Source organism: Drosophila ficusphila, unplaced genomic scaffold (assembly GCF_018152265.1).
Source record: "Drosophila ficusphila isolate 14025-0441.05 unplaced genomic scaffold, ASM1815226v1 contig_791, whole genome shotgun sequence".
Lineage (NCBI taxonomy): Eukaryota > Metazoa > Arthropoda > Insecta > Diptera > Drosophilidae > Drosophila > Drosophila ficusphila.
This window is the reverse complement of record NW_025064737.1, coordinates 27,500,702-27,519,507: the sequence shown is the minus strand read 5'-3', so window position 1 is coordinate 27,519,507 and position 18,806 is coordinate 27,500,702. Positions and strand designations below refer to the sequence as shown.

The 18,806-nt window shown below is 42.3% G+C and overlaps 2 protein-coding genes across 8 annotated transcripts in view; one reads left to right on the top strand and one right to left on the bottom strand.

Annotated features, from left to right (window-relative positions):
* Nucleotides 1-18,806, bottom strand: part of LOC108099380 (headcase protein) — an 81,077-nt gene that overhangs the window by 35,725 nt on the left and 26,546 nt on the right. For both annotated transcript variants that reach the window (XM_017202873.2, XM_043209145.1), the window contains exon 2: nt 14,588-14,684. In XM_017202873.2, the coding sequence (XP_017058362.2) occupies nt 14,588-14,684 (97 nt within the window). The remainder of the gene's footprint in view (nt 1-14,587; nt 14,685-18,806) is intronic.
* On the top strand, nt 16,693-18,119 carry LOC108099381. 6 transcript variants are annotated; one of them, XM_017202876.2, is made up of 4 exons: nt 16,693-17,074; nt 17,149-17,228; nt 17,288-17,420; nt 17,549-18,119. In XM_017202876.2, exons 1-4 carry the CDS (start codon nt 16,954-16,956, stop codon nt 17,629-17,631), a joined length of 417 nt encoding a protein of 138 aa, XP_017058365.1. In that variant the 5' UTR covers nt 16,693-16,953; the 3' UTR covers nt 17,632-18,119. The 6 variants fall into 6 exon arrangements, with proteins under 6 accessions (XP_017058365.1, XP_017058363.1, XP_017058364.1 ...); XM_017202874.2 differs by having other exon boundaries at nt 17,149-17,231; nt 17,285-17,420; XM_017202875.2 differs by having other exon boundaries at nt 16,698-17,074; nt 17,149-17,231.

The following is an 18,806-nucleotide window of genomic DNA, read 5'->3' as shown; positions in this document are numbered from 1 at the left end:
CATTGTTGGGCATCGCAGCTAATAAAATTTGCTCTGCCAAACATAAACCAGCAGCAAAAACAGAAGCTGCATAAAAAGTTTGTGAAGAAAAGCGGGGAGAAGGTCTAGAAAAACGAATACTCTTTCATTTGAAAACTAAAACAATAACTTTAATTATACTATATGACTTTAAAACATATATACGCTAAAATATAAAAAAAAACCATATACCAATGTTTAATGTTTTTATATGTATCCTCCTTTATAAAAACCAAATTGCCCAACGAAAGGGTATAAAAGCCCGCAGAACAGACAACACGTCGTATGAGCGACGAGCTAAAGTACAGTGCAACTAGAAACTGCTGGCTGGCAACTAATAAAGTTTTTGCCATTCCCCCGAACAAGTTGGCCAACTTAATGCAGCGGAACTTCGCCTCGGCCATTTCGCCGTGTTTTACAACTCTTTCAGCGCAGCAAAACACAGTGTGCAACGTGCCACACTCGCCATGTGCAGCGTGTTTATTAAGCGCATTTATGCGTTGTAAATAAAAAGCCAAAATTACGCGCTCAGGAAATTGCATTTCGCATCGAAAAAAGCGAGAATAGCGGCCACTAGGGGTTCCAAGGGAGCGGGTGACACAATTTGGTCCATAAAAGTTTTGAATGCCCGCGACGTGTGCGGACCTTCCGAAGGTGTGCTTAACCAAGCCTGACTCTTGGGAACACTCCTACTAATTTTACACGAAGACCATAAAAATATACCTTAAGTTTGGGAAACGCATTTGCAGGCAATAATTTGCGTGCTTTAAACTATAAAGCTTATCAGATTTTGATAGCAGCAAATGCTTCCGTTAGGGATTAAGCAAGTTCATATTCGAGCTTGAAGGTTGGTGTTTTATTTCCCTGAATTAAGACCTGAAAACCCCCACAAAGGTGGTAATATTTGCTGACCAACTCACCCGAGATTCACATTATCATCCGGTAGAAAGCAAATTTTGAACTCACCTGCAAAGAGAAAGAAAACATATGAAATTAATATCAATTAAATGGGATTTGCTTGTTTGCTTTGGCGAGGGGAAATTAAAATTTAATTACACTTGCGTCCAGACACAGGCCACAAAAGGTCAGGCGAAAAATAAATGAATAAGAACCGGAGCTTAGTGAAAGTTTTCCAGGCTGTCCAAGCACTTTCCTCGGCAGACATGGGACCGAGCTCGTGACTAACATAAACTTATATTTTTTTTTTGCTATAAATGTTCTCGCCTGGCCATCCATTCTGGTCCGTTTGGATGCCAGTTTTTCTTCCCTGGAGGAGCACCTGCAGCTGGTAAGGATTCTTTGTCTGGGCGAGCGTCATAAATATCACATTTGTGGCAGACACATACCCACACACGAACTCACATAAAACCCGTATATGCTCAGAGGATATGGCTGAAAACTTATTTGGCATTGTGTTGCATACAGCACGGCGCATTTGCCGCATTTTATGAGGTGCAAATAAAAAGTTTGCCATAAAAATAGCTATAGACATGTGAACACAACTCGTTGGAAAAGAAACTTGCACAGTTAAAAATAATATTAAATGTTTGGTTTCAGTAATAAGATAGTTTGGTGCCTCAGAGAGATTCAGGGATTTATAACTATCTGTAAATATCATATTTTGAAATATTTAAGAATTAACTGCATTATATTAAAATTAAAAGGAATCCCCGCGGGTATTTCTCTGTATTTTCTCCCTCTGTAAAATCCTCTGGTCGTGGCAGCAAACTAAGTAGAAAAATGCATGTCTGGCACTCTGGAGTGTGTCTAACAAGCAATCGGAAACACGCCAAAGGAAGTCGGATCCCCGCCCGCTGAGAAGTCGCCCTCTTTGGCCTCGTCATTTCCGCGGACTTAAAGCAAACTGAAGAGCTTTAATTAATTTGAGGGAAAAACGCACTCCGGGCACAGGTGCAATTCGTACATTTACCCACTCCATAAGATCCCCACACCTCTGCAGAGGCGAAAGCAGTGCTTGAAACAATAATCCTTGACGGAGGAGCAGCGCATTTATTATTGAACTATTCCGGGGCCAAGTCAAGTGGAGTCGCTTCTACGTGCCGCGCGAACCAAAGAGCCAGCAGACGGGAAAATAAATCGGAGGGGAACCCCTCGCGTATGTCAACGACATTGAAGCCCCTTTCCTTAGAACCGAAATTGAAATTGATTTGCAAGCTGATCTCCGGCATATTAAATAAAAATGGGAGTCCAGTGGAGAGTGGCTTTGTGTGAATGCACTCACATATGCGAAACCAAAAACAAGTAATGCAAGAAAAAGAGGTAAACCCCGAGTTTAATTGCCAAAGTAAACAAAATGTAATTAGGGGAACAAAGTTGGTCCGTGGAGTTGGGCAAATCGAATTAGTTTCGTTTACATTGGGGATTAGTTGTATTTAGCAGGGAGCTCCTCTCCAGCAGCAGGTGCCACATAAACGCTTCTCCGCCAACGGAAGTCGACTGCAAGAACTCACTTCAAAATCGAGTTTTCATGCGGGGCTCTTATCACCGAAAGGTCAGACTTGTGGGTGGTCTTTCCTGTGGGTGGCGCTCTGCGAATTTCTTATGCACACAAAACTAAACCAAAACCAAAAAGCGGAGATGGGCAGGGAAAGGTGGACACTTGGCGAGTCTATGGCCCAGACACTTGAGTCGGGTCGAGAGGCTATAAAGGTGACAATAACTTAACGAGCAATGAACTCGGTTTGTTGTAGCTGCCTGTTCTTGACGAGCTTGTTGTAGTTACACAGGAAAAAAAAACAGTTTTGCAAACGCAAATAGCTTGAGTAACTATTGATCAAAACACTTCACGACACCTACATTATTATTTTTACTGCTTCCCTTGAACTCACTGCATATTTTGCCCAGTGCGTCGGTTTTTGTAACAACTTCTGCGACCGGCGACGCTGTTGCAAGGAAGTGCCACTAAATTGTGGCAGATAACAACTAAAAGGCAAGGGCAAAAACATGGAGAACAGCATGTGGTCAGACCTGGTATTCCCCTTGTTTTCCCCCTTTAGTTACAGCCTGTTCACTCTTCCCTCCCTTTTCCGTTGACTGTCTTTCAAGGCAGCCAAAGTCTTCAATAGGAACCCCGAAAAAAGGGAAAAAAGAAAACATTTTTATATGCTTGCTCGAACTACAGTGCGTATGATGAATGGCAGTTGAACTACCGAGGAATCTCCAGCTGCTCCTTCTCCCGAAATTCATTCAGTTTGTTGATTTGCACGTGTGAACGAGGAACAGGAGACAACGAACCCGAAGCGCAGAAATGAGCTGCTGAAATGGCAATTTAAGTGACTGTCGAGTTGAAGTGAAGACATGGGGATCGGGGGAATCGGGAGGGAACTGTTTGCCAGATGTCAGGATAAAAGCTCAAAGGCAAACACATTCCCGTTCTCATCCAGAAATACCCAACGAACCAAACACTCCAAATACAAAATATTCAAACACAAAAGGAGCAGCCAAACCAAAAGCAGCAGATGAACAACAATAATAAGTGTGCATTATTTGAGTCGGCTGTGAGGGTATCCCATTTGGAACTTGTTTAAATTTGACAATATTTGTAAGCTTTAAACAACATAAGCATATCATAAATTCCTTAACTAAAGGGTATAAAAGCGATGAAGCTTTCAATATATCAATACGAAGAATGAGATTGGAGCAAAGAACAAGAAATCTGCTGGTTTTACAATCCAACACCTTTTCCCTCATCTCTTCAGATTCATTCAGCATTCAGTCATTCATGATGGATGCACTTTCAGGTGAGAGGCACAAGCTGTAAAAGCATCAAAGTGGAAGACGTCGCTCGAGTGGAAGCAGCGGAAAACTCGTGAAAACCCCGTGCCAGAGGAAGAAGTCATTAAAATCGCATAAAAGTGGGCCCAGGAAGAGATTCAACACGGGTTGGACATGGTCGCTCGTCGGTCACTGGCCAGAATGATTAATTGTTTTCGACAACCACCTTTTTTCCAGTGTTCGGTATCAAAAAGTCATCAGATCCTCACCTCAATTTATATTAATGACAAAAATGTTTGACAAAATCATTAAATGGTCAACCAAAAAAAAACCCTCATAAATAATTATAAACACCCCCAAAATGGAATATTTAATTTATAAAGAAAACTTTTTTTTCACATGTAGAATGCTTTTTTAATAACTTTTGTGACCGCGAAATAAATGATTCAGACTGAAAATGTGAACTGCTCCCAGGCGCTCATTAATTTTAAAATTTTCGGGGAAGGGGGGAAAACTCATTGTTTTTTTCTTCTTTTTTATGTGAAAAATCATTCACGCTTATTTCCCAAAGTGTTTTTGAAAACCGCAATGGCAATCCGGGACTGACGTGAACATGAACCATTAATCATCGGCAAATGTAAGCGGCAGACAAAAAACATCAGCGAAACTTGTCACAAAAACTTTTTCGACGGGGGTACAACATATTCATATGCATTACTCCATCCGCAAATAACTCTCACTTTCCTTACCAATGTCAGGCAATTAAATGAGTCACCCACTCCGTTTTTGCTTGCAATTTTTCATTAAGCGAAATTAAACTGCAGACAGCGCGAGCAAATAAAGCGCAAGCATTGAAAAATGAAAACTCAAACGAAAAAAACACAGAATTGCCAACCAGCCAAGAGGAAAAAAAGAGGAGCAAAAACTTGACATTAATCATTACAAGCGCAGACAAAGAGCAAACTCTGCAGAGAAATGGGGAAAAAAGGAAGGCAGATAGATTGTCGCGTGTGTAGTTTTATTTTTCATTTTTTGCAAAACATATGGTACATCAAGGCAAAAGGGAAAACGGGAAGAACGATGATTTGCAGCTTAAATAATAGCTACCCAGGAATAAGAGAACCCTTATAATGGGTATTAATTCACAGAGAAAGAGAATATAGAAGGTTTGTCACACCAAATTTAGATTTATAAACACATTGATATATCCAAAAGCCGGAATTTGCAACTCTTTCACACACTTAAAATATCTCTATTCAACATTCCTCGAAGCGAAAGGTTTCCGAGATTCCTAGACAACAATTTTCCATATTTCCCCGCACCGCCATCAAAATGTTCATGGGTCAAACCCAGTCGAAAGTGGAAACTCATTGGGAATTCAGGCGCCCCGCGTTCCCCGTCAGCCGGTGATGTTAAGCGCAGCAATTCCAACGCCATAAAGTATGCCATAAAAAGCCAAGTATTTCAAAAATAGACAAGGATAGGCCCGAAAGGACGAACGCGCCCCGCTAGGCGGCACGCCATTAGTCGCCACATTAGTCACGGGGGATTTTCGGAGGCGCTTTCCTCGCCGAACTTTCTCAATTTTCCAAGTTGGGAAAGCCCGGGGAACCCTCGGAACCCCTCTGAAACATGCAGCAGTTGTCTCTACACGGCTGCAAAGGACATTAAACCCGAGGCTTCGGGATGGCGAAATGAGAGAGGTTCCCACGCAGGCGCCATAGGCATCGAGGCTCCTACTCGGGAGCTTTTCGCGGCGAGAGAAAAGCCGGCCGGCTTCGGGTTTTCCTCTCATGGCCATGGCCGTGACAATGGCCCTGGCATTGAAGTGCCATCGCCCCCATTCCCCTCCCCCTCTCGGCCCCACAAATGGTTGTCCTTGCACTTGCCCTTGCGTAGGCGCAAAATGCGGGTTCCCTACTGCCTCCTCCTCCAGGGGTTTTTCTTTTCAGGCTCAACCTTAGGCTGATTTTCAGGGAAAAGGAAGCAGCAGTGGGAAAAACAGGGAGTTCTATAGGTGGGAGGTAAACATAAAGAATAAATGGAATATTTATGGGATCTAAAAGCCATCCGTAAAACATAGAATACTAAACCAGCCGAACGAGGTTCAAACTTATAAAAGCAAACTGATCTTCATATTTTTCTCTCGGTGTAAGAGCCTCCTTGTGAATGTTAATAAACCGTGGCTACACACTTGAGGGCGTGCGCAGGCCTACACCCCCGAACACCTCCCCCTCGGGACGCAAGCTTTGCCGGGTGCTTTGACCTTGTCCTTGCACCTATCTCCCGCCCCCTGTCCTCCTCCCCCGCCACGCCCCCTTCCGCCTCCTGTGGGAGGTATTTGGCAAATGTGTGCGGCACGCAGACTTTCTGACCCCCCGAAAAAGCAGACTGACGCATTTATATTTTATTCAAGGCGAAGGTCGAATCCGAAGAGGGAAAACTGCCTTCTATATGCGTGGGAAAATCTGAGTTTCCAGGGCGGGGGAGGGGCAGTGGCTTTAAGTGGGATTTTTATGGCAGTTCGCTGTAGACACAATTTAATATCAGAGGAAAATAAAAAGTAAATACGGCGTAAGGTGTCTGAACCTGCAGACAATAAATAGCCGGGGTCCTGGGCAATAAAAGTTGATATTTCTCTTCGCCCCGCCCTTCTTGCCGCTTCCCATAACTGTAAATATTTGAAATTTAAATTTGAAATTCTGGGGCAAAGTCAAGGAGAAGGGCGAAGCTTTGTCATAAAATTGATTGGTTGCTCCGGCTTTCGGCTGCCACTTCTTCCATTTTTCAGGTTCAAAGCGCATTCTTAGCGGTTTTTGTGTTACCTTTTTTTCTTTTTTTTTTTGCTAAGGCTGACAGGTGTTGGAGCTGCTCAACGAAGCGGAGGAAAACAAAAGGAAAAATTGAGTATAAAATAAAACAGAAGCAACAACAATTACTCAATTGAACGAGGTCAGTGGCTGGACGAAAGCAAAAGATATAAAGCGAAAAGGGAAGTTTAAGTGGCCAGGGAAATGGAGTTCAGCTCAGGCTGATGCCACTGCCACTGCAGCTGCTGTTATTAAAAAGTTTTCGCCTAATTGGTAACTTTGTAGACAGGCGAATAACGAAAACCGCCAAAAGGAGCACATACATTTTGCGAAATACTTAAAAAATCAACACCAAAAAAGCCAGAAATTTTTAGTTGGCAGAGAACGTTTACTATTATTAGTCTTCAACTTAAGAAATGTTTCAAAACCGCATTAAACACTTGGAGGAATTGCAAACCACGGAAAAAAGGAAATTAAATCGGAAGAACAAAAAGATTGCATCCCAGAAAACTCTCCTCGGTAATGGCCAACATAAAGTCAGCTTAGGAATGGTTATGACTGCCACCAAAGTGAGCAGCAAATGTTGCAAGTTGGAGGGATAAAAAGTAAACATTTCGGAGGTGGGGGACAATAGCCAACTTGTTCTCTCTTTGATTTTATGGCCAGAAATTGGTAATTTCAACGCACATTGGATAAAAGCAGATGAGGCGAGCGAGGATAATGACGTTGTCCCTGTCGTGCTGCATGGGAATTGGCCATAAAAAGCATTTGGCCCGGCTCAGAGCAGCTCAGAAATATCGTTCGATTATTTGGCCATAAGCTAAAGCCAGTCAACGATCTTTAGTACAAAGTTTTCATACCAAGAAGCCGTTTCCCAAGGACCTATGACCAAAACTCAAAAGTAACCCTGAGTGGCGCTGCAGTTTAAGTACCTTAACAAAAGCATAATTAACATTTTCCCATTTACTTTTGTTTATGCATCAACTGGCCTTGTTGTTTTTGTTGATTCTCGTGTCAGCCGAAAAACATTACAATTTATTTTGCATGCCCCTCGCAAGGCAAGCGCAAAAAATTACTACTAAACAAATTAAGCAATTTATTTTCATTAACGCAAATAAAACTAAAGACTGCAGCCCTCGAGCGTACGAAAAAATGTGATCGAGTCGGGAAAAATTTTAATTGAATTTCGCTCACACATGTTGACATTCCCCCACATTTTGGTTAGCGTGGAAAACCCGCCAACAATTAAGAGAAAAATGTAACATAAATCAAAGTCAAGTGGAAAATCGAAAACATGGCGCATTAAAACTAGAGCCAAACTAAGGAGATTTATAGAGCTGAAAAGAGGGTGATGTAGGTGACTCGACTTGAGGGTGGCTCTACAGAATTATGTCATCGCCAGAGCTGAAATCGATTCAATTAAAATGTTTTTTTCTTTTCGGGGGATAGAGCTGGGGATATATATGCATGAATCGCATGAATCTGGGGCCTGCCACTCGGGCGAATTACAATAATTTTCAATAAGCTCTCCAGTTGCAGTTGGCTGTCTCGACGTCTTTGACACTTGAAAACGCTGAACACGATGATAATGATGATTGCAGTGGTGATGATCGTCATTAGCATCGGGCAATCGGACATTATGTCAGTCAGCCAGCTGTCATACAGCCCGGAGCTCAATTGTCGGGACTTGAAGGCAAACAATCCCCGAAATTCACTCAAACAAATGAAATGTGGAATAAAGTAAAATAAAGTACAACAAAAAAGTGAAATAACGTACGATATACGTATAAATTACATTTCCAGACTTCACAGGCTGCAGACTGCCGACTGCACCTCATCCTCGTTTTCTGTGCCCCCTTCATTTTGGCCAATTTCTCCTCTCCGACTCTTCAAGGCAAATGAAGCGTTGAAAAACACAGGGCAAAAGAAGCGAAAAAACACCAAACAAAATTGCAACCCGTTGCGGTTCAGTGGCTCAACGGCAGCTGCAATTCGAACTGCAACTGCAACACATCAACGACGAAAATAATTCCAGGCCGAGCCTTAAAAATTTCAATTAACTTTCCAGCGGGGAAAACAATCGAGAAGAAATGCGGAAAATTGCAGGGGAAAGAGTGATAAATACAAGAAATATTTAACGCAATGAAATTTAAACTGTGTGCACGAAAAGCCCTTCAAGATAAATTGAATTTGTGTTGGCTTTCGATTTAAATTCAATAAAATAAAATCCTATTTTTACGACATTGATTTCCCTTTCTTGACTTAACTTTTTAAGACCATAAATAACACTTTACTGAGCTCGATTTTAAAAACAAGTGAAGCTGGATTGAAATGTCGGTTAACTGACCTTGCTGCACTTTTAGCCACTTAAACATTTTCGATTTTTATGTTCACTAAGGCCTCGGATTGGACTCCAAAAAACCCAACACCACTCCAAGCTAAATTACAAATACACAAGAAAAAATAGTACTAACATCTTAAATATTACATGAAACATTAGTAGTAACAAAAACAGATAAAATATTTAGAATATGTATAAACAAATTCTAAATGTACTGCAATGAAATCCAGATGATTGTAAATTGAAGATTAAAACTTATTTTAATTTTTCGGTGCATTTTTTATAAACAATGCCGGGCTTTTGTTGTTATTTGAGCAACTTTTCGTGTGTGTGTGCGATAAATCTAAATGAAATCATAAAATTGAGACGAGACAACGTCGAAGTTTTGTGGGTGTGAGATTAACTCAAGCGAGGAACGAACATTAAAAAAGTCTTTTTGTTGTTGCTGCTGGATTTCTCACTCTGGTGTTATTGTTTTTATTGTTGCTGTTGTGGATTGTAAACAAATGCTTAATTGTTGAATGCAAATGACGCTGACATGTGTGCTTTTTGCTGTTTTGTTTTATTTCGCTTTTATTTTTTTCGTTAAATGTGTGGGCAGCAGACTTTGAAGTGTTTGTGCGATTTTTAGGTTAAATAAATGTGCGTTTGTGTGCGTGCTCGTTAACATCGCAAGTCAATGCATTTTAAATTTGTTTAATGCGCGCCTTTTCAGCATTTGCGGTTGTAATTAGCGCGACCAGCGAGAGTTCACTGTGGAGTGAGTCAGGTTCAAAATGATTAAAAATTTGTACACAAAATTAAGATAAAAATTAAATTGAGCATGCTTCCTCAATAACTTGTTGAGATTAAATTTAAGACGTAGCTCAGATATTCGATTACATTTTAATGCAAAGTGGAAAGAGTAATTTCCACTGTATTCTTAGCATTCGCAAAGAGCTAATCGATGTGATAAAGTAAATATTGAATACGAGATGACGGACGGGACAGACCGAGAGCCTTGATGTCTCCGTTGAGCTGCTCTGCCCCACCTTTCGTGCCCATAATCCACCTGGGTTGACATTTGGCGTCTCTGTTTATGGAGGCAGAAAACCGAGGCAAGTTCAACAACATTTCAATGTCGGTCGCTGGGTCTTCAGAAAAGAAGCAGAATCCCCTGCCGTCTTCTGTCCCCTGTCTTCTACGACCCTCTCTTTCAATCATTCTCAATGTCTGTCAGTACATGTCGTCGTCTCCGTCTGTCCATTGGTCCTTGCGTCTCCTCCTCGCAGGAGGGACAAGGACGGCGCCGCCATTATCCTGCGCCTGTCTCAGCCAGGCGGCAAACTTAACGACGGGAAATGCCAAAATCACCTACACACAGAAGCCAAGCGAAGTGGGCAGAATTGGGGGGCCAGAGAGCCGCAATAAGTTGATGAGGAAAATTGAAATTAAATTTTCCCCGCAAAATGCCATTCAAAACTGACTACCGAAAAAGGACCATAAGCCGTTGGGGCAATGAACTATGTGTTCAGAGATAAATAGGAACAAGTGCGGTCAAAATTATAGAAACACATATCGTTTGATGTGGTAAAAAACTATGTTCGCTAGATATATTAAGATTATACTTTCTAATAGCTCAAAAACAGCCGCTGCAAGCCACTATTCAGTCGACCACAACTGTGCCGCCGCTTGCTTATTAGAAATATGTTTTTGTCACTGCCTCGAAGGCATTTAATTAAGCATACCAACCGACAAGCGGATAAGAAACGACGGCGGAAAAGTCGTACAACGCAGCCAAACATAATTATTCATTTTCATTGTGCACTTCGGAGGCACTTGAGCAAATTTTGTGCAATTTGCACCACGCAAAAGTGCAGAAATTGAAATAAATGGACGATAAGCAAGGGGCCAAATGGGGGTGGTGCTCATGGGAGGGGGATAAATGAAGTGGAGTACTCAATGTTTGTCTGCCCGCTTGCAGCAGCAGCAGCAGCAGCAGCGGCGAATGCAAACAGCAGCAACAACAACAACTGCAGCGCTGTCTGCAACATGTTGCCATGACAATGACTGTCGACGTTTGGCGCCGTCTGGCAAACTCCGACACACACAGGGCCAGATCCATAAGTACACACAGCGCAGAGAATCGGACGCAGACAGACACACACCACAATGCATATCAAATGCTTAAATGACAACAGCAACATCAGGAATTGCACTGGAAAAAGAGGGGCTTGCATTCTAAATCCATTCTATACTTTATATACCGAATAAAGATTATTTCGAAATGCAATTCTCATATACCACCATTTAAATGAATATTTTAATATTGTGTAAATTATATCTTCAGTTTGCCATTTTCCTCTCCGTGCAGCAGCAACATCAACGTGTGACAAAGCAGCTGGGGGCGGAAAAGCGGGGAAAGTCTAGCTGCAAAATGGCGGGGGATCCCCGAAAGACAGTTACAATAAATGTCATGTTTAAGGCAGTCAAGCGACGCACATCACTCCTCAAGAAGAGCAGACTGCCAGCCAAACTCCATCAGCAACATCCGCGCACACAACGACAACAACAATAACAATAAGCAACAATAACAATGGCAACAACTTTGGCAAACATGGCCCGAAGCAATTCCACTCGCACCTGAGTGGGCGTAGACATGTCTGAGATGGAGAACGCTTGCATAAATTTACTGGCTTTAATAAAATTTAATTCGGAGCGGAATTTGCACATTGCAGCGACCCTAGCATATGCCAAATTTTTTGCACTCCTTTGAGAGCGCGTTTTTATGGTAGACTGCATAAATTTCGGGCCTGTCCAGTGGCGCCCATCAACTGAATTTTTGTCTCTTGCCATTCGCCTGGAATCCGGCTCGAAATTCGCTGACACTGGCGAAAGAACTGAAAACGAAAAACTCTTGACGGAGGGAATGTGCAGCCATCAATCTGGGGAAGTGTCGCCACTCCAGAGTGCCCAAAAAAAAAAAAGAACTAGGAGCAATGCTAAATACTCTTTTATCAATTTCTACTTAAAAAAAATAATAGTTTTGATTTACTTCAGACGACGCTTGTCACAAGTCTAGTTTGGTTCTATACTTCTGAAATTGTCAACTCCTTTGGACATCCTATGACTCCTACAATTTCCTTTTCAAGGGTATCAATACAAAGCGAACCACAGACTCATGAGTGCCTGTCGTTCTTTTTCAAGTTTTGAGCTTCCCAGCAGCTCGCAAATTTCCGCCAACGAGAAGCAAAAGGAAATGCCCTGATGTATGGTGTCAGTTTGAAATAAGAGGGCGAGAAAAAATGATCGCAAACAGCCAGCGAACACTTATTTATTTCTATTCAAATTCGAAATTTCAGACTGCGATTGCGATTTCCGAGCGAAGCAGACACTCATGGCAGCGCGCTCATCAATCATGAATATAAAAACTTATTTTCTTGCTTTAAGTTCGCCAGAGACAAGGATTGATTGGCATATTAAAAACGCGCAGAAAGCAGAGCAGACCGCGACTGAATCATCAACCACGCCCCTCAAAAAAAAAAAATAAATAAAGAGTAAAGGATTAAGGAAGAGCTGAAACAATTAGCAGATGTGCAGAGCACGAATTGAAGTTCAATCCCCGGAGCTGTGTTAATTATAATTATAGCTGCCTTGCTTTTTACGCTTTTTCTGACGCAAATCCCCTGGCAGCCAAAATGTCGACAGCTGATTTGATTGGGAGGAGTAGGGTTAACGGTTAACCCCCCAAAGTCTATGATATGCTGATTAAAAAATCAGCGAGGCGGCAACAACCCTTTCGGGAATCATTGAGTGGCACAGCAAATTGCTGGATGATTAACAAGTTGACTTGTCTTAATTATGACGAGCGAGAACCGGTTTGCATGGTTTGATCCGTTTTGTTTGGCTTGGGGATTACCTAAAGATCCTTCGGGCAAACAGGGAAAACTTTATCCTTCAAACTTGAACCTGCCTCTGCTGCCTGCCTCTTCTGTTTTCGTTCCAGCTCTTTAAGCCCGGCTAAAAACTTCTAACCGACAAATCCTAGACGGTTTATACAAAAATTTCGCCTGGGTTGCATGGCATTTTGAACGGCATTAAATATTTATAAATTCAATTCGAAATGCAATTCGGAATGCATGCCAAAAAGGAGCAGCAGCAGCAGCAACAACAGCAAGAGATTGAATTGTAAAGTTTTTAAAAGCAATTCGCTGCCAGACAATGCCTTCTCTTTCTGCTGCGTGCAGACACCGCATAAGTTGGCCAAAAGGGAAATTCCGAGACCAGCTGCAGATACAGATACATTCGCCAGATACAATTTTGGCTACGCAAAACATATTCAAAGCTCTCTCGGGTGGCTGAAAAGCGAGACAGACAGGTGAGGTGCAGCCCAGGCTTCGCCTCGATTGTCCTGCGAGGAGTTCCCCCTCCCCCCGCCGCAAACTCTGCTCCTTATGAAATATTCAAGGCGCTCTCCAAGGACCTGTGCGCATCCCCCGAATGCACATGTGTGTTATGATTTCATGAGTTCTGACCAGGATGGTCTCGGCTCGGCAACCGCAAACGGAGAAGTTCGCCTTGGAGGCTCGCTAATTGCCACTCGAAACAATCCCCAGACCAGAATCACATCGGGTTTACTCGGTTCAATACCCGTGCTCACCGCTCGCCTCAACCGCAGGCCCAATCATATCAATCAACAATGCGATTCAGCCGAGCATAATCCATAACAATGTGCACTTTGAAGGGCTTAAGCAGGCCTCAATCTCAAAATACGATGACTTGCAGTGCACCGCTAAAAATTAACATTACATTTAATGTATAAGAAACACTAAAAACTCATCAAAAAATATTTTAAAAATTTATTATAATAACATATAATAACAAATAATAATTTGGATGCCTCTTCTAGTTTGTTGCTGAACTAAAAACCCCATTTTTTGGACAGTGTACCGTAGAATTGAAATCAACTTACACTTGAGCCAGCCATCTCTCTTACTCCCACACCCATGAAATTGCTTGGCTGGGCATTACACCAAGTGTAAACAGAAATCCGAAACAACTCTGGGGGGATCGGGGTATATAGAAGGCTATATCGCAGGGAATTATAGGGGACTGCGGGGGAAAAGAATAGGCTGATTGAAAGATAAGCAGCCGGCCCAAAGACTTTTTCCTCTTGATTGGCTTCCAATATGCACTCATTCACAATCGACACTGAGTTGCACCGTAGAAAATGTAATTCAGTTTTAATTGAATAAAAAAAAAGTACCTCAAGTGGTTAATTAGGTTCTGATATTAAAGACACTTCCAATTATTTCTTCACTCTGTACTAAACTCTTTATCTTTTTGCCCCTGCTACTCATGTGACTGGGAAAACAGCTTAGACAATGAATATTTGTATTTCTCTACGCTGCATTTGAAGCTCCACGCTTCCCAAGAATTCTAACTCAGCTTGGCAGCCTCCGCAAACCAGCTGGAAATTATCTAATCCAACAAAAATAAACCCCGAAGACCCCCGTGCATATAAACCGAGGCGTATCCAATTGCAAGTTTGCCAAGTCAGGCAGATATTTGTTTGCCTTTCCTTCCAAGAAAGCGGAGTCAAGCCAACTTTGCGGTTTCTCAATGAGCAGCCATCGAAATAGTGAATGGATGTGTGAGTAAATACCCTAGGATATGTCTGAATATATGGATGGACATAACTCACCTTGACTTGATAAGAATTCAAACGAGTCTTCGGCAGCAAATTGAACGACGAGAAGTCCAGGCGACGCGAAAAGATCCCATTGCAACCAGATGTGGAGCTGAAAAGAGTAGGGAGAGATATGCATAAATCAGAAAAAGATAGATAAATGTGACTGCACAAATTCCTCTAAATGAAAATGTAAATTCCACGACAGCTGGAAAATTGCAAATATGACAGCAGAGCGGAAATTCCTCTATTCTCGAATTCAAGCCGGATAGAATTGCGATAAGGACTTCCCTCACTGAAATCTCTATTGGATTGGCTGTAAGCCACGTAACTTTGCGTTAGTCTGACTAATCGAATACTACGTGACTTTTTATTTTTCGCTCTGTTGTATTCGCATTTTCTGACGTCAGAAGTGGACGAAATAGAATGAAGGCAAATGTGGCTTTAGGCCATAAAATCTTAAGAATGACATTATAAAATTAAAACAAATAAAAATGAGTTGCTTTGGGGGTGCTGCTGGCGGCTTATCCCACATTTTCCTTTCTGCTTTTTATATTGCCTACGGCCAAAGCAAATAAAGTTATCAACAATGCCCAATACAAAACGGAAAAAAATAAAAATAACAACAAACCGAAAACAAACAGAAAGTGGGCAAAAAACGGCAAGAGAAGAAACGACATGAGACAAAACAGACGAATTCATTTGTTGACCTTGACATTGAATAGATTTGGGTTTCTTTTTGCTCCCCTGGTTTTATTTGCATTTGTTTTAATTTTAATTTATTTATACAGCGCTCTCTCTCACTCGCTTTTATCAACTCGGGAGGGGGCCTCCATTATGGCTCATGTGGAATTTCAACTTATCTGGAGGGAATAAAAGCGAAAAAAAGACAGCAAAAAATTCGTTATCTGGTTGTTGGACTCGAAAGCTAAACGTATTTTTTTACTGCCATTAGAAATGCCTTAATCGTTGTTTATTTACACCTTGGCTTCGATTATATAACATAAACAAAGCAGACCGAGTGTCGCGTCACCCGAAAGTTAGTCATCGACTTTTGCTAATCAGCAAAGCGGTGCAAATTTGTAATTTATTTTTGAAACAATTACAGGCGGTGAGGAAATTCAATTTTGAAAGGTTAATTAAGCCAAGCGTACATTCCTTCACCCACAAGAACACCCCGCCCCGCCCCGCCCCCTTTTTCCCCTCGAGATATTCTGCTAATTTGGGCAATATGAATTTTAATTCGAATCGAAAACAGCAGCTGGCCGGCCGGTCAGTTCGGATCGTTTGGATTGCTCGGATCGTTCATATCGAATGTGCTCGACCCGGTCTTTATTGTTTGCTTATTTTATTGATCGGATCTCGCACTCCAGATCGAGATGTGCACGGCTAATGAATTTTAATGGCCCAAATGCGTTGGCCTTCCCACCGCCTATTATTGTTCATTTTTGGCCCGAACACGTGCGCTCTTTCTCTTTCTGTAGATTGCAAAGGCCCCCATCGAAAGCGATCTTAATTTTACGAGTGCTCCCTTTCTTTATAGGGGTGCTCCAAGTGCCAGAACAAAATCGGGCAACGTATTTGGCAGGGCTATGAATTTATCGGATTTATTTTGGTCAGCGAATTATGAATTATTATCACACATTGGCCACGAGAATGCAATCGTTATTTAATTGGCAAAGTTCTTACTATTTATTACCAGTACTCAATAGAAAACAAAAAGTGTATTTATTACTGCAATAAGCTTAGCCAACTTTTCCAAAAATATATTCATTTGGTTTTTGATTTTCGAATAAAGCATTTGGCCGGATGGCCATTTCACCATCCGTGAATCAGATCCGCCTCCCGTCATCTTCAGCTATATAGCTTATGGTCAGTTCTATAAAGCTGTCATTGGAACAATCAATGGGTATTGAATTTTGGGGCCGGCCCCTTGTTCCTGTCTGGACTTTTGTTGGCTTGGACTTCAATGGAGTTCAAACTGAAGTGCAGCCACAGTCACAGTCACAGTGAGATCCAAATGGCCGAATCAGAAACCCAAACCCAGCCATGAATGTGCTGTAATTTATAGGCGGCGTCGCTTCCGTCGCCTGTCAAATTGAATGAGCCAAATGAGTTGAGCAGCCAAGACAAAGGCGTTTCGAATTAGAATACCAAACATTATCACATGTTCCGAGCAGCTGACTCTGACCTTGAATGGCCGAAAAATTAAACAAGCGAAACTGAGTTGCCATATAAGCTATTTTGTAGCCAAATATTGTTCAGCCAGGGTTTCCCCTTCGTGTGACTCTTCGGTTTAGGTTTAGGAAATACTCAAACTCATACCCTGTTTGGCGATCGGATAGATCGGGCTAGGCCTTCGGCCTGCTTTCAAATGAGAGATGAAATGTCGGGAACCCAGGCTGAAGTCGTGCTGCTGCTGCTTGGATCTGCGGGCCGGCTGCTTTTTTCTGGCCATGTTCGAGATATTCGCATCGGCATTGGGCTTCTTTGTCGCCGAAGGTAAGCAGAGGTAAGCTCTGTTCTTTAGCGTCTTGATTTTGGATAACTATAGCTCGAAAAACCCCTTCTCGCAGATAGTCGAATACTGCTGTTGGGCCGGACTGCCTACATGCTGCACTTCATCGGCTCGGTTTTCCTGATGACAAGCATCTTCGTGGTATGTGGTCACCTCCGAAGCACCATTTTCTGATCCCGTACCATCTCTTGCAGCAGATCGAAGCGCTGGTCGTCATCTATATGGTGACCAATGTAGTGCATCTGATATTTTGTACCGTCTTTCTTATCGAGTATGCCACATATAGCAGCTTCTGCGCCCTGGAAACCGTCCCCGCCTTCTTCACCCTGAGTAAGCATAGCTAAAAAAAAAACACTTTTCCGCAGTAGAAAATATTGCAGAGAACCACGCAATATTTCCTATTTTCGAAATGTATTTTTTGTGAAATTCAACCCAGTATTTAGTAAATTCTTCGACAGCTTTAAGCATCTATTTCTGGCTGGTGGCATTCTCCTATTGGCGACGCCTTCAATGGGAACACAATCCCGAGTTCGACGAGTGAGGCCAAGGGGTATCGTTAATTCTGGATCTCGGGTGCTTATTCTCTGCCTTCGTGTTTGCTTAGCCCTGTGTACTTTTCGTTTTGGCCTTAATTTCACACTAATTTGTAAATTTGCCTTTAATGCCAAAGACAAAGAAGAAAACGAAAACGAAAAGAGCAAAGTTCCGCAAATTGTTTGCCCAGAGAAATATTTTTGTATTCGCTGCGCAGGAGGAAGCAAATGAATTGCAGGCAATCAGAATCGGAGGGGAAACTATACACTATTGCATTGGTTTTCCTTCTCGGAGGAACCAATCACTTCATTCCCGGGCAATTTTCAATCACGTGCTAAGTGCTGCCAGACAGAAAAGAGTCGATTTGTCTGCCCTGCCACGTTAGCATGCAATGCAAGTCAAATGGGGGGAACGGAACACTCGGAAAACCAGAGGAAAACTGGAGCTGATTTGTGTGCTGCATAATTTTCCGTGCCACAACAAGAGCGGGGGAGAACGTAGTCGTCGTCGTCGTCAAGTGGCAAAACTATTTGCCCTATCACGTACAAATTAAAAATGTGAAATGTTTCAATTTCTGTGGGTCCCTCAGTCTTCTCTGTTTCTGGGATTGCCCCACACAAAAGCCACAGCCGCTGAGCTCCACTTCAGCTTCGATTGTGGATCCCCCATCCCCTCCAGCCCCTTCCCCCTCCCCCTTCCCCTGCGAGCCCCTCTCGATCCGTCCACTATCCATCGGTTTATGTAAATTCATTTGCGGTGACTTTGCTTTGGCGCCCAATTAGTTTAATTTATGCAAATACTGCGCGGGCCACTGACAGTGCGTGGCGAAAATGTAAGTCAACGAATGTGGAGAGCGTGCGGTGGACATAATCATTAATTTGGCGGTTGGATAATTTAAAAACCGAAAGTGCTGAAGTACCACTCGAAAACTAATCGATTATTGGGAACCGCTTAATTTCCGACAGTCTAACTATTACTATTACTATTTCACCTTTTATGGCCTTAACTATTCGTTCCCCACTGTCGCTCTATGAAATTTATATCTCGAGGCCTGCTAAATTTAGACGTGTCTCCAAGCAGCTGCCTCAAGCGATTTTAATGATTTTCATGTTTGTCGCTGCTTCTTCGGTCAAACTTTGCTCTGCTTCCATCTGGACTGATCTCATTTTCGTTTTGGCCGTA

Bases quoted from the DNA above. Each gene is read 5' to 3' on its own strand.
- LOC108099381 (XM_017202874.2), top strand. From the start codon at position 16,954: ATGAAATGTCGGGAACCCAGGCTGAAGTCGTGCTGCTGCTGCTTGGAT. The intron at 17,232-17,284 runs GTATGTGGTCAC...CATCTCTTGCAG, and splicing joins TGATGACAAGCATCTTCGTG to CAGATCGAAGCGCTGGTCGT. The intron at 17,421-17,548 runs GTAAGCATAGCT...ATTCTTCGACAG, and splicing joins CCCCGCCTTCTTCACCCTGA to CTTTAAGCATCTATTTCTGG.